This window comes from Oryctolagus cuniculus, chromosome 8 (genome assembly GCF_051225735.1).
Source record: "Oryctolagus cuniculus isolate XC-2025 breed Fujian yellow rabbit chromosome 8, ASM5122573v1, whole genome shotgun sequence".
NCBI lineage: Eukaryota > Metazoa > Chordata > Mammalia > Lagomorpha > Leporidae > Oryctolagus > Oryctolagus cuniculus.
Genome location: NC_142874.1, coordinates 32,897,401 through 32,912,059, shown reverse-complemented (window position 1 = coordinate 32,912,059; position 14,659 = coordinate 32,897,401). Strand labels below are relative to the sequence as shown.

At 53.2% G+C, this 14,659-nt stretch overlaps 1 protein-coding gene across 3 annotated transcripts in view; it reads left to right on the top strand.

The window, feature by feature from the left end:
- Positions 1-281: 281 nt before the first annotated feature.
- The window catches only part of SH2D4A (SH2 domain containing 4A), a 55,569-nt gene continuing 41,191 nt past the window's right edge, over positions 282-14,659 (top strand). For 2 of the 3 annotated variants that reach the window (XM_051819905.3, XM_008267260.5), the window contains exons 1-2: positions 282-439; positions 5,052-5,431. In XM_051819905.3, coding sequence (XP_051675865.1) covers positions 5,251-5,431 — 181 coding nt within the window. In that variant the 5' untranslated portion in view covers positions 282-439; positions 5,052-5,250. The remainder of the gene's footprint in view (positions 440-5,051; positions 5,432-14,659) is intronic. The other variant, XM_089302855.1, reaches the window with a different exon arrangement.

The following is a 14,659-nucleotide window of genomic DNA, read 5'->3' as shown; positions in this document are numbered from 1 at the left end:
AACTCTGTAGACCACGGCCACCCCACCCGTGCTAGCTTCCTCCTGGCTTCTTTCCTTTGCTGCCCCTGTCGCCTCCACCATTCCTTTCCCGTCCCGCCGAGCCACACCTGTCCGCACAAGTGCCCGAGAAGAGACAAGGCAGAGCGGCGAGTCGCGGGGCGCGCGGGACCCGGCCGTGGGGGCTGAGCAGGGCCGCCCCCTGCAGGCCCCGCGCCGCGGCGTGCGTGCGCGGGAAGGCCCGCGGCCGAGCCCTCGCGCACCGCCCGGCCCGGCCGTCACTCAGCGGCCTGTGGGCGCGGCGGCGGCGGCGGCGGGGCGGGAGCTGGGCTCCGCCCGGGCCTCGGCGTCTCGCGCGCGCCAGCCCGCGCCTCCACCACAGCTCCCGGGGCCGCCCTGCTGGACGTGGCGTGCGCGCCGGCGAGCCCAGGGCCGCGCACAGGTGGGTGCTGAGGGCGGGGGTGGCCGGCGCGTGGGGCTGGGGTCGTGCGGTGTAGGGTGTCCGGTGTCCGGTGTCTGACGGAGCCGGCGGCCGGGTGCGCGGCGTCCCGGGGCGCCCTGAGAGGGAGGGCCCGAGGGCGCACAGGGGAGTCCGGGGCTTCCGGCGGGGTCACCCTCAGGGGCAGGGCCATGGGGACCCTCTGCGCCCCTAACTTTCCCGGGACGCCCTCACGTGGGGTCGCGGCGCCCAGCACCCCCAGCTGCTGTCCCCGTGCTCCCTCGAGGGGGCGCCTTGCAGGTTTTCTGTGTGGGTCGCCGCTGCCTTCCCGGGGGTCTCAGAGAAGCCGTGGGCGCTGCACCCTCTTTGCCCTTACCCCCTCCCCCAAGTGGCTTTTGGCTGCTTGTTGAATGGGAGTGACTTGGGCACACTTACTTTGCACTTGTGAGGTGAATTTAAAGAGTAAATACGTGGAAAGACATTAGGCGGGCAGCCACCTGGCGCGCAAGTGGGTGTTTCTGGGCAAATTCGTGGATGCGATCATTTCAAATTCCCGAGAATGGTGGCTCTTCACACACTTTACCAAAATGTGCTGGCGGCCCTGGCAATCCCGGTGAGCCTTAAAAACAGCCCTTTTGCAGGTGGTGGTGGTGGGGTGAGATAACTTGAATAAGATCTAAAAAAAACAGGGCGAGCTGTTTGGAAACAGTCATCCGCATTTTTAACGTGAGAGGTAAATCGTGCCCACCTCAATGTCGTGCCCACGCGGATTTCAGCGGTCTTCCAGGTCTTTGGGTTTGTTTAGGTCTGAGTCGTTAAAAGCAGGGTTGTGTTCTACAACAGTGACTGGGGAGAAAAGTGTGAGAGTCGGGTCAGATCCGCCCAGAAGCCCTGAAGAAACTGGTTTCGGGAATCAGCAGCGAGGGGGTGGGCTCCTGGCTGGTCACCCCTGCCTTTCAAGAGGGAAGTTCCGTTTTATTGGGTCCTGAGCAGCCGGAAGTTTCCTGCACTTGGTGTTATCAGACCAGGAGAGCCATTCGGGTGTGGATCAGTGCTGGCAACGTTTGTGCCCGGGGAAAAACCCCTGCTGAGTGGATTTCTCCATTCAGTTTCCTGTACCCTGGTTCTCCCTGGCTTTGTAGCCTTACGCTCGGTCATGCTACATGGTGCAGATTCATGCACACTGCATGGTTGGGGAAACTGAGTCCCAGGAAGCCCCACGTCCTCCAGCTCGGGAGAAGGAGGGTTGGGAGGCCAGGCAGGGGTCCCTGTGGGTTTCTGTGAGCACACCGTGGGCATCCCAAGCCTGGTGGGGTGAAGCTGCTTCACGCTGGTGTGAATGAACAGCTCACCCTCAGCTGGAAGTCGGCGCCTTCCCTGAGGGTGGGCTGGTTGACGGTCCTGCTGGAAACCCACGTGGGTGGCCGGAGGCAAAGCCAGGCCACATAAACATGGAAAGAGCTTGATGCCATCGCAGACGTGCCCTGAGTTCTGCACACGAGAGAGGGGCTGCACCGGCTGCCCTGTGGCTCCCAGCGCGTGTGGAAAACCAGCGGCTGGGGAGCGAGCAGGGCAGACAGTGCAGGCAGGTGGAAATCCTCCAGCACAGACAAGGAGCGCATGGCTGACAGCGCTGTCCATGCTGCCTCTCCTGGGTGCGGGTTTTCTTTCTTTCTTTTAAGATTGTTTATTTATTTGAGAGGCAGAGTTTCAGAGAGACATTAGAGAGAGAGGTCTTCCATCTGCTGGTTCATTCCCCAAATGGCCTCAGTGGCCAGAGTTGTGCCCATCTGAAGCCAGGAGCCAGGAGCTTCTTCCAGGTCTCCCACATGGGTGCAGGGGCCCAAGAACGTGGGCCATCTTCTACTGCTTTCCCAGGCCACCACAGAGAGCTGGATCGGAAGTGGAGCGGCCGGGATGCAAACCGGCTCCCATATGGGATGCCCGCACTGCAGGCGGAGGCTTGACCCCATGGGGTGTTTTCAAACCTGATCCCTTCTCCCCTAAAGCTCATCTGCTGTCCACAGGGGTGGGGCTTCGGCCCCTGAGCGACACCCGTCTTAGGCCCCTTTAGGTCATCGTTTCCCTTGCCGCAGGCCCGGATGGTGTCCTGACGGTTCGCCGAGATGAATTCAGAAACCAGGCCCCTGTGTTGGGCAGTCTAGCGGGGGGCAGACTTTCCTGCCAGATGGCCCGGCTCTGCACCTCCCAGCCGGTGACCTGGGCCCAGCTTCCTCCCTGAGAAGGGGTTGGTGATGGGTTCCCGGCAGATGAAGTGAGTCAGTGCATGCAGGGTGCCCGGTAGCTCTGCCATCAAGAGGACAGGGTGGGGTGTGTCAGGGGGAGGGGGGAGAGAGAATGTGAATCTTACACTTCCAGGCTTTTCGTTCTGAGGGTCTAGCCGTCCTTTTGATAGGGCTGCCCCCATTCAAAATGGTCAGAGCAGGAGCCTCACCCCTTGGGCTGCTGGCGCTCTGCCCTCTGCAGGTCGGTGGCTGGATATCAAGAGGTCTTCCCTCTGGGTTCTGAACCATGCACTGGACCGTGCACTCTCCAGCACTGGAATCCAGTGCCTTGGAGCCAGCCCAATCCTTCCTGGAGGAGGAGTATCCTCTCTCTCTCTCTCTGTCTCTCTCAGATATATTTATTATTTGAAAGACAGAGAAAGAGCTCGTCCATTCGCTGGTTCACTTCCCAGATAGCCACAGCAGCTGGGGCTGTGCCAGGCTGAAGCTGGGAGCCAGGATTTTCCTCCGGGTCTCCCACGTGGGTACAAGGGCTCAGCAGAGGACTTGGGCCATCCTCTGTTTTTTTCCCAGGCTCATCAGCAGGGAGCTGGATCAGAAGAGGAGCAGCCATGACTTGAACTGGTGCCCATATGGGAAGCCGGCACTGCAGGCTGTGGCTTTAACCTGCTGTACCACAGCGCCGGCCCTGAGGAGTATCATCTCTAGGATGTGGGTTTAGTTGGCTTCCCTACCTTTAGAAGCTGTTAGAATCAGAGTGCAGAAATCGTTGCAAGACAGCAGTTCTGTGGCCAAAGCCTCGGAGGGTCACCTCAAAGCCAGGAGGTGACACAACGTTAGCAAAGGACCTGGGAGGGATGTGCCTGCCGGAGTTAGAGTCAGGGACCCTCCTTGCAGTTAATTGTTCATGGAATGTTCGCTTCACTGGATTCAGGTAGTTGAAAGCTGCAGTAGATTGTAGGTTGCAGTGAGAATAGCGGTTGCTGCAACATGGCCAGGCTACACAGCCAGCAGTTGGTGAATCTGAGTGTCGTGTCTGCAAACCCTGGCCACCTAGCATGCTTGTCAGGAAGGACTGGTGTGGGCTGGGAAGCCGCTTGGTGAGGAAGAGGAGGCCGGGGGACGCTGCCAGGGATTCCGGGTGGTGACAGGTACACGAAGCTCCAGCATCACGCGTGGCAGGGAAGAGAATAAGAGGAACGCAAACCATTGTGGCTGTGATAGGGTTAAGTTATTAGTCTAAAGTTTACGAGTATTTGAACTTACCATGGAGGAACCAGATAATCTGAGAGGGTGTGGTTAGCAGGTGCGATTACAGAGGCATGGTAAGCACCCAGTTATCTAGAACATCAATGACCCTGAAAAACTATAGTAAGATTTTGCATATCCTGCTATATTGAAACAAAGTCCCTTTTCTCCCTCAGAATAATAATTTCTTTCTAGTTATAAAATTATGAAGGCTTGGCATCTTTCTAAAACATTCAGCCAAATGGAAATGTGTAAACAGCATGGAAGACCTTGGTGGAGTTGCCACCCCCACCCCTCTGTGTGTGCCCAAGTGCATGGCTTCATTCTAAAGTCACCTTCTCTCGCATTTTAGAAATCAAAGGCCTGTGTGAGGAACCTCAGGGCCTCTGTATTTCGCAGGTCGTAGATTCTGTGAAGGGAGGTGTCTGGGAAAGGCACATTTAAACCCAGGGACCTCCCAGGAGGTGCTTGGGTGTTCTCTGCTGCACCTGCTGTTTCCACAGCCCTCATAGGTCGACTGGAAATTGCACTGTCTTAGTGTGAAAGGACAAATACATGATGGTGTTCTTAAGTGCTGCTTTGAAGGGAACATGTCAAAGTTGCATGGTGGTCACCTTTTTATTCTTTTTTGTTCCCCGAGCATGGCTCTGGTTTGGTTTGGTTTGGAATCCGTAACTGTGAAATCTCAAACATGGTATTTTCTTTTGAAATAGGTTGTATGGAAAGAGCCTTTTAATTTCTTCCTGCCTCCCCCATTTTTTTTTTCCTGTTATGCTTTTTTTTAGCCATCAGTTGGTGGTTTGCTAGGTTTTGAGCTAATAATATGTCTGTGTGGTTGGGAGAAGGCCAAACCTCTGTTTGTTTTTTTAAAATTTAAAAATTTTTTTTTTATTTTCCTGAGATTGGCCTGTAAAAAGTTAGGGTGGTTGTTGTTGTTGTTGTTGTTGTGTTGTTTTTTATAGAGTGCCTTTGGAAATTATGGGATGGGATCGACGTTGCACAAACTCTGAAACTTGCTTGGAGGTTTCTCAACCCCTACCTCCACCCCCCGGCCAAGAAGTGAAAAGTGATACTGAATTTCCTCCAAGGTTTATGCAGAAGCCCATGCTTGCTCTTTGCAGGTTTGGCGAGAGGCGTTTTGAACAGGATGTTTGGTGCCACGGCCCAGGAGCCGGTTTGCTGAGTTACCCTCCCAGTCCTCCGTGATCACCAGGCCACGTGCGCCCCTGGGAGTCCTTGAGGTGCACCCGGCACCGCATCTGCAGGCCACGTTCAGGAACTTTGGCCGCGGGTTTTGTAAAAGACTCCAGAAGCGCCAAGATGCTGAAACAGATACTCTCGGAGATGTACATAGATCCCGATCTGCTGGCCGAGCTGAGCGAGGAGCAGAAGCAGATCCTGTTCTTCAAGATGAGGGAGGAGCAGATCCGGCGGTGGAAAGAGAGAGAAGCGGCGCTGGAAAAGAAGGAGGCCTTGCCCGTGACACCCAGACCCAGGAAAGGTGAGCCCAGCCGCGCCGTGGTAGGCCTGGCTGCTGGCCGCTCTGGCACCCTCACGCCAGCACGCGCAGGCCGGGTGCAGGGTGGTGGACGGATCCTGAAAGAGAGCTTTGCTGACCTGTAGGCTACTCACAGGCGCGGCGTTTTCCATGCGGTCACTCAGGCTGTTTGTTGACCAGGGGCCGAAGGACAGGTCAGCTCCGGGGCCTGACCTGCTGGTGGGAGGAAGGTTGCTGCTCCCCTGTCTGCTGGAGGTGCCTTTTGGCTTGGCAGAGCACAGAGTTCTTGGGTCAGCCGTGCGAGCTGTCTTTTTCTGTTTCAGGAATGCTCCCTGTTAAAATCTAAGGAGCTACAACAAAGAGGACTTGTGATGTCCTGTTTGTTTTTTAGTGGGAGTCAAGTGCTCGGATGTAGGAGTACTTCCTCACACCAGAGGAGTCCCTGGCACGTTGAGAGGGGTCTTTGGTTCTTTGAGACCATGGAGGGGGCACCGACCGGTGAACACTGACCTGCACAGACGGGGAGCAGCGGGTGAACCGCTCTGCTGTGTGTCCGTCTGCACGCCCCATCCCAGCACACGCTCTGCTGAGGACGAACCCCAAAGCGGTTAACAAACAAAGCCATTTTCAGGGTCGCTTACGAAGGCATTCCAGGGCAGTTTCTTCTCATTTTTCATTAAGCCAGGGAAGAATAACGTTTGATAAGATCTTTGCAGGCTTGTGAGGTTGAGAAAATGAATCTCACTTGTGTGCTTGGGAGAGGAAGTTGGTTCAGTGACCTTTAACTTAACTTAACTTAACGCTGCCTTTATTAAAACTGCTTCTTAATGAAGCCTTCATAATGCTAAGGAATACTTCACTTATTATTGTTTTTGTCAACATCAGCTGTTTATTAGCAATGTGGTGCTTCAGACACTGCCATGTGCTTTGATGAACACTATGTTTTTTTTTTAAATATTTATTTGTTTGAAAGAGTTACACAGAGAGAGGAGAGGCAGAGAGAGAGAGAGAGAGAGGTCTTTTATCCAATGGTTCACCCCCCAGTTGGCCTCAAAGGCCGGAGCTGCGCTGATCCGAAGCCAGGAGCTAGGAGATTCTTCCAGGTCTCCCACGTGGGTGCAGGGGCCCAAAGACTTGGGCCATCTTCTACTGCTTTCCCAGGCCACAGCAGAGAGCTGGATTGGAAGTGGAGAAACTTTTGTAAAATCCTCATTAATTGCCTTATTTAGTATTCAAAGGGTTTGTGGACTAATAGAACTAAAAGTGAGTTTATTTCAGTACAAAACAAAGTTTGAAACCCATCGTTTTTTTTTATGATATGCATTTGCCATGCACCGTGAAAAATTTTTTGCTTTTTGCATGAAAATTTTTTGTACCAAATAAACTCATACTTGAGACTCCACTTCTCAGAAAGTTTTTGAAGCCTCTTAGACCGCTAGATCTGTTGGATTTCACGTTACTCCACACTATTTAGAATAGAGTTGTTTCTTCAATGAGTAGCACGTCTCAGCTGAAGAATAATCCTTTTGTTTTAAATTACGTATTAGAAACTAGAGGCAGAGATATTTCCCATCCAGTGCTTTATCCTTAAGTGCCTGGAACAGCCAGGGCTGGACCAGGCCAAAGCCGGAAGTCAGTGTAGGTCTCCCATGTGAGTGAGGGGGACTCAGCCACGTGAGCCATCATCTGCTGCTTCTTGGGGCCTGCCAGGGACTGGAATCAGGCGTGGAGCTGGAATGGGAGCCCAGGCTCTTGGTATGAGAGGTGGGCTTTCCAGCAGCGTTCCAAATACCTGCCCTAGCAAAAGCCTTTTGTTTTTCCGAGGTGTTTGCCCAGCTCCTTGCGTTCCTTAGCCAGATCTCTTCTGGGGATCACCTCCATTGTGAGCAGAATAAATGAGCATCCTTCAAAATGCTTCTGTTAAGGTGGACTTAAGGGATACATTTATTTTGCTGCGAGAATTTCTTGAAGTCCGTGCATACAAAAGATCTTTAGAAAGCTCATTGAAAATGTGTGTTATGAAAAACCTGGGCAGGGATTTCACAGGATTTTTGTGTGTGTGTGCCAAAACAAATTTATCTTTTGCAAAATGATTTATTTGCAGTACGCTTGTAGTAGTGTGCCTGTGACTGGAGGCTGATGAGGGCTGCAAGGCTCCGGCCCTTGAAGTCAGCATCCCACACCTGATAGATGCTGGGCTTCTCATGTTGGCTGGATTGGTCTCTTGTGAGGACTTAAGACAGTAATCTTTGTTTCTTTTTTTAAAATATTATTCATTTATTTATTTGAAAGGCAGAATGATAGAGAAGGGGGCGAAGGGGAGAGAGAAAATGAGAGAGAGAGAGAGAGAGAGAGATCTTCCATCCACTGGTTCATTCTCCAATTGGCTGCAACAGCCGGAGCTGATCCAGGCCGAAACCAGAAGCCAAGAATTTCATCCATGTCTCCCACATGGGTGGCAGGGGACCAAGCACTTGAGCCGTCCTCTGCTGCTTTCCAAGGTGCATTAGCAGGGAGCTGGATTGGAAGTGGAGCAGTCAGGACCTGAACTGGCGCTGATATGGGATGCTGTTATTGTACGTGGAGTGTAATTCACTGTACTACACCAGCCCAGTAATTTTAGCTTCTTTGCCTAAGTTCTTCCTTTGTAGAATTTTGAACCTACCTCTCAGAAAACCTAGATTATTTTATCAGTTACATGATTATGGGAAAAGTGTGCTAATACACATAATGAAGATTCTTAGTATTTCATGTCAAAAGTTTATCTTCTCTCCTAATACACCTCACTTCTAATTCATTTTTTTATTATTTATTTATTTGAAAGGCAGAGTGACAGAGAGAGGGAGAGGGAAAGAGAGAGAGAGGTTTTCCATCTGCTGGTTCATTCCCTAAATGTCCTCAGTGGCTAGGGCAGGGCCAGGCCGAAGCCAGGAGCCAGAGCTTCTGCAAGGTCTCCCATATGGGTGGCAGGGGGCCCCAGCACTTGGTCTGCCTTCTGCTGCTTTCCTAGGTGCAGTAGCAGAGAGCTGGGTGAGAAGTGGAGCACCTGGGAGAGGAACCAGCACCCATATGGGATGCTGGCGTCCCAGGCATCAGCTTAACCTGCTGTGCCGTAGCACCAGCGCCGGCCCCTCTCTCTCGGCTCGCTTGGCCTTGGCAGCTACAGCCAGAGACAGTTGGAGGTGGAGTCTTCAGGGCTGTCTGTGTTGTTTCTTTGTAAATGTGCAGATCACCGTGGTGAGTTTGCAGAAGGTGTCACGGATGTCACCTCGTGCGTATCCCAGGAGCTTGTCACTCTTACACCAGGCCTGCAAAGCAGGAGGGGGCTGCAAAGATTCAACCCAGGACCACCTCAGGTCACTTCTGGTTTCTGCAGTGGGGACATGGGGTTCTTAGGGTGGGGTTCAGGACCTGCTGTGCTTGCCGTGGGGTAAACAGAGGCCTCACAAGGCATTGTCTGTTGTAGTGGCCGCCGGCCACATGTGGCTGCCGAGCACGTGATGTGAGGCTGGTCTGGACTGAAGTGAGCTCTAGGTGCAAGGGAAGTAAAACACCACTTGAAACAGCTGTACATCAATTGTGTGTTGAAATGGTACTTTGTATATCTTGGAGAACATAAATTGTTCAAGTTGACTTCATGCTGTATTTGACCTTGAATGTGCTCACTGAAGAGTTCTCATGACTGATGTGTCTCACATCCATAACCCACAGGACAGCACTGCTGCAGACGTAAGACTGGCCCCAGCCAGCTTTTATTTTATATTTAAAATGTATTTACTTGAAAGGCGGGGGTGGTAGGAAAGAGAGAGGATCTTCCATCTACTGATTCACTCCCCAGACGGCCACAATGGCCAGGGCCAGGCCAGGAGGAAGTCAGGAGCCAGGGAGTCACTGAGAAAGCCGCTGGTTTGTGCCACAAGCGGCATCTACGTCCCCCTGCTTTTCTTCCTGAACCACTGCCTAGTGAGACTGGCGGTGGCCCCACTGCTGGCTCCGGGAAGTCAGTGCCTCCCTTGGCATAGGGGGTTTGCAATGTTGAGGTCAGCTAGGAGAGGCATCAGATTGCTTTGCAGATTTACTTGAGAGTACGAACCTCGCACAGCGCACCCAGCCCAGATTTGCTGTGTGACTGAGGTTCACAGCTGACCCATAGATGCCCAGGGCTTCACGGGGCCTGGGTTGAGGTTGAGAATCTGCATTCCCTCTCTGGGGCAGCTGTTCTTCCTCTTGAGGCTGAATGATGCTCTCTCAAACCTCCATGGCCACCCTGACCACTCCCCCGAGCTCTGGTCTCTGGTAAGCCCTGGGAACTTGGTGCTGAACCAGATTTTGCAGCCTTACCCCACTTTCCTCACCACGCCCAGGCCCTGCCTCTCACTCCCAGTCATGATTGGTGACACTGCCCTGTGCCCGGTCACCCTGGCGGCGCCCTGACCTGCTCACCCAGGGATTAGGGATTGCATCTGTAGATTCAACTCCACCTGCCACCCGCCCTCTCCATTGCTTTCCCAGTACCAGCGGCGGGGACAGGGCTGCTGGATGTGCCGGCAGAAGCACAGCTGTCATTCAGTGACTTGCAAGAAGCCAGTGAGATAATGCTGTCTCTCTTGTTCTTCCAAATGAGGATGCACCCATAGAGACGTCGGTGGTGGAGGTGGGATTTGAACTCAGATTCGCTCAGCTCCACGTCTGTCCTGAGCCCGCTTCTCCTGGCCTGCGTCCTGACCTTGCCTCTCCTGGCCCGCATCTGTGTCTAATTCTGAGCTTCGAGGTCTCCCTGTGCTCTCTGCCACACAGAGCACCGGGCTCTGCCTTCCTCTCCCTCCCCTTAGCCCTGGATTCAGCCAACACTTCTTTTTTTTTTTTTTTTTTTGGCAGGCAGAGTGGACAGTGAGAGAGAGAGACAGAAAGAAAGGTCTTCCTCTTTTGCCATTGGTTCACCCTCCAATGGCCGCCACGGCTGGCGCGCTGCGGCCAGCGCACCGCGCCTATCCGAAGGCAGGAGCCAGGTACTTCTCCTGGTCTCCCATGGGGTGCAGCGCCCAAGCACTTGGGCCATCCTCCACTGCACTCCCTGGCCACAGCAGAGAGCTGTCCTGGAAGAGGGGCAACCGGGACAGAATCCGGCGCCCCGACCTGGACTAGAACCCGGAGTGCTGGCACCGCAAGGCGGAGGATTAGCCTAGTGAGCCGCGGCGCTGGCCTCCAGCCAACACTTCTGCTTTGGTACTCCCCTCTATAAGGGGTCTTCAAAAGGCTCATGGCCAATGTGCCTTATGAAAAAACTCTGCATGAATTTCATTTTTTTTTTTTTGCATCAAACACAAACTTGTCCTTTTTTTCTATACCCTTGTACTGGGAGAGCCCCAGTCATAAGTCTCACCAGGAAGTCCTGTGGATGTGGGCCTAGGCCTTTATCAGCTACAGGCATGGGCTGGCTCTGCTCTCTGGGGGCCCTGCTTCGTCCAGGTCCTGCTGCCCTCTGCTATCCCAGCATCCCTTTGGGTTGGTTCCCTTTCACTCCCCAAATGTTTCTCTTTGGACCACACGGCATAAAGCTGCCCTGGTCACGGGTTTGCTGTCACATGGCCTGGCTTGGAATTCTGGTCTCGATTTCACTAGTTCTGTGATTGTGTGCAAGTTACTTAACTCCCCCTGAGCCTGATTTTCCTCCTAAAACAGGAAGAGTAATGGCCTGGGCGGGTATCTGATGGCAGATATGCCATAGCGTCAGCTGGCCGGAAGAGACACTGCCACAGCACCAGAGTCTGGAAGCTCCTACCATGGCCTTCTGGTTTCTGGATCAAGTGTGGGGAGGGTGGTTGCCACAGCAGAGGCCAGAGTGATGGAAGATACTCGGGACGTTGAGGCAGCAGTTCGTGGAGGTAAAGGGACATTTTAACAACCCGGAGACCCTGATGAGACCCCCATGTGTTTATAGCCAGCCCCCCACATCCGTCAGTTTTGCATTTCAGGATGCAGCCAGCCCAGATCAGAGAGATTTGGAAGGGGCAGGCGTTGTGGGTCCTATATCAGAGTGCCCATGCAAGTCCTGGGTACTCTGCTTCCAAACCAGCTTCCTGCTGATGCATCTGGGAGACAAGCAGATGATGGTCCAAGAACTTGGGCTCCTGCACCCACGTGGGAGAGTCAGATGCAGCTCCTGGCTCCTGGCTTTGGCCTGGCTCAGCCCTGGCCATTGTAGCCAATTGAGGAGTGAACCAGCATTTGGAAGATATTTCTCTCTCTGTCACTCTACCTTTCAAATAAATATATGCATCTTTTTTTAAAACAGTTTTCAAAAAATGCCTTTGTGCTGAGCCCATGCAGACTTTTCCCCTTAACTTCCTAAATAAACTTCCTTATAAAACTGTATAACAATTATTTACATGGCGTTCACATTGTATTAGATATTTTTCCCCAAAGAAACCTTTTATTTAATGAATACAAATTTTGTAAGTACAACTTTAGGAATATAGTGATTCTTCCCACCTACCTGCTGTATCAGGTATTCTGAGTAACTGAGAGCTGACTTGAGGTACATGGGGAGATTGTGAAGGTTGTATGCAAATGCTACTCTGTCTTGTAGAAAGGACTTGAGGAGCCCACAGGGGGTCCTGGAGCCCACCTCTGATTCCCAGGGACAACTGTTGGACATCAATTTGTTGCCAGGTCCTGGGCCCGCCATTGGAGGGCGCTGCTGTTCTCTGCCGGCTGCTGTTCACTGGGGCCTTGGCCTTACCCGTGTGGGGGTGGACTGCACACCTCTCTCTCTTCCCCTCACACAGCTTGCTCAGTAGTGGTCCTGTTAGGACCTAGCCACGGCCCAGAGCAGGTGCTGGCTTCCCGAAGGGTGGCATCCGCCCAGGAGGGTCCATGGCACCTCCGTGGGTGAGCCTCCCAGATGCCTGCTGGACCCCTGCAAGGGGCAGGCCCAATGTGGCAGGCAGGTGAACAGCAGGAAGCTGTCACGGAGGACTGGGGTAAAGACGGGGTGTCACGTCAGCACTGCCTCCGTGTAAGTTGTATACGTGGCCCCGAGCGGGGGACTCTCAGATATGAAGAACACTCCTCTGCCACAGGAGGTGCTGCTCTGTGTCTCTGTCTGCTGCTCTTGGTGCTGTGGTGCCGAGTCAGGCTGACCCACTTTTCTAGAACAGTTGCTCTAGAAAAACTTTTCCAGAAGACTCCCGAAGATGGCAAACATGAAGTTTCCTGTGGCATAAGAATGTGACTGAGGAACTTGGGGTAGGGGAGACATCTTTTCTCACTGTCCTCTGATTAAAGAATGTGTCTCCCTTTAAGGAGCAGTAGAAGAAAATACAGGATGCTGGGCGATATTAAATGGTGAAATGCTATAGTGCATGCCTCATTTACTTTACTTGAAGAGGTGCACCGGCTGGGGACGGGTGCTTGGCACAGCAGGGTAGCGTCCACTTGGGCCCCCCGCATCCCACATCACAGTGTCTGGGTTCAAGTCCTGGCTCCACTTCCGATTCCAGCTTCCTGCTAATCCGCACCCTGGGAGGCAGCAAGTGATGTGTCCTTGCCACCCATGTGATAGCCCTGGATGGAGTACCTGTCTCCTGACTTTGGCCTGGCCCAGCCCTGGCTGTTGCAGATATAAGGGGAGTGAACCAGCAGATGGAAGATCTCTGTCTATGTCTCTCTGTTTTTCAGTTTAAAAAGTTCACTGGAGACAGAGTGTGGTTCTATGCTTTTCCGTTTCACCTTTCCTCTGACCAGGCTGGAGCTCCTCTCGTCTCCCTGCCCACACTTCTCTGTTTTCTGCACCCCTCTGTCCACCATTGCCTCAGCTGGCTCCTTGGCCTTCTTACTCTCTCCCCTTCCAAGCCAGCTATAAATCCTGCCCATAGGGGAATGTCAGTCGCTTCATGGAAAATGGACTTAAAAGATACATTTATCTGGTGCACAAAAATGGAAATCCATGCACAGTTTTTCTTTCTTTCTTTTTTTAAATTTATTTGACAGGTAGAGTTATAGACAGTGCTCTCACTGTCTCTCTAGACAGACAGAGAGAAAGGTCTTCCTTCCATTGGTTCAACCCCCAAATATCCGCCACGGCCGGAGCTGTGCCGATCCGAAGCCAGGAGCCAGGTGCTCCCTCCTGGTCTCCCATGTGGGTGCAGGGGCCCAAGCACTTGGGCCATCCTCCACTGCCCTCCTGGGCCACAGCAGAGAGCTGGACTGGAAGAGAAGCAACCAGAACTAGAACCCCGTGCCCATAAGGGATGTTGGTGCCGCAGGCAGAGGATTGCTTTTCTTATAAAACACATTTTTTTCATGAGCTTTTGGAAGATGAAAATAAACAGATATTTTTGTTCCATTTCCTTTATGTTTGAGAAGATTTTTATTTATTTGAGAGACAGAGTTAGAGAGAGAGAGAGAGAAAAAGAGAGGGAGAGAATCTTCCGTCTGCTGGTTCAGTCTCCAAAAGGCTGCAACGGCTGGAGCTGCACAGAGCCAAAGCCAGGAGCCAGGAGCTTCTTCCAGGTCTCCCACATGGGTGCAGGGGCCTAAGCATTTGGGCCATCTCCTACTGCCCTCCCAGGCCACAGCAGAGAGCTGGATCGGAAGAGGAACAGCCGGGACTAGAATCGGCACCCATATGGGATGCCTGCACTGCAGGTGGAGGCTTAGCCCACTGTGCCACAGCACTGGCCCCAACCTTTATTTTGTTAACGTCACTATTTCTGCCCAGCCTCACTTCACTGTTCTCCTAATTAGAAATCCTGGCGCTGTCCTTGACGCCTTCCTTGAGTTGAGCCACCTGAGCATTCCTGCACCGCCTCTGCACCGTGTAGGACCTGGTTACGCAGTGTCACCCTCTTCCTGCGCTGATCCGCCCGACATAGCTCCGTGACATAGAGCCTCCAAAGTCCCTTTCCTGGTCCTGGCTCTGCCTGCTCAGCAACACACGCTCACGGTCGGAAGCTCAGCTAAAGGAGGGGGCCCAAGCCTTCTGAGCAGTGGTCATCTAACAGGCCTGTGAGGCGAGACTTCAGCGCCGTTGTATCTTGTGGACAGAGAGGAGCTGGTTCATCTGCTCGTTCCCTCCCCAGATGCCTGCTTCAGCATGCGTTGGGCCGGGCTGGTGCTGGAAGCTGGACACCCAATCCTGGTCTCCCACATGGGTGGCAGGGACACAGTCCCTGGAGTCGGCGGCGGCTGCTGCCTCCCGGGATCTGCACTGCCAGCAGGCTGGAGTCA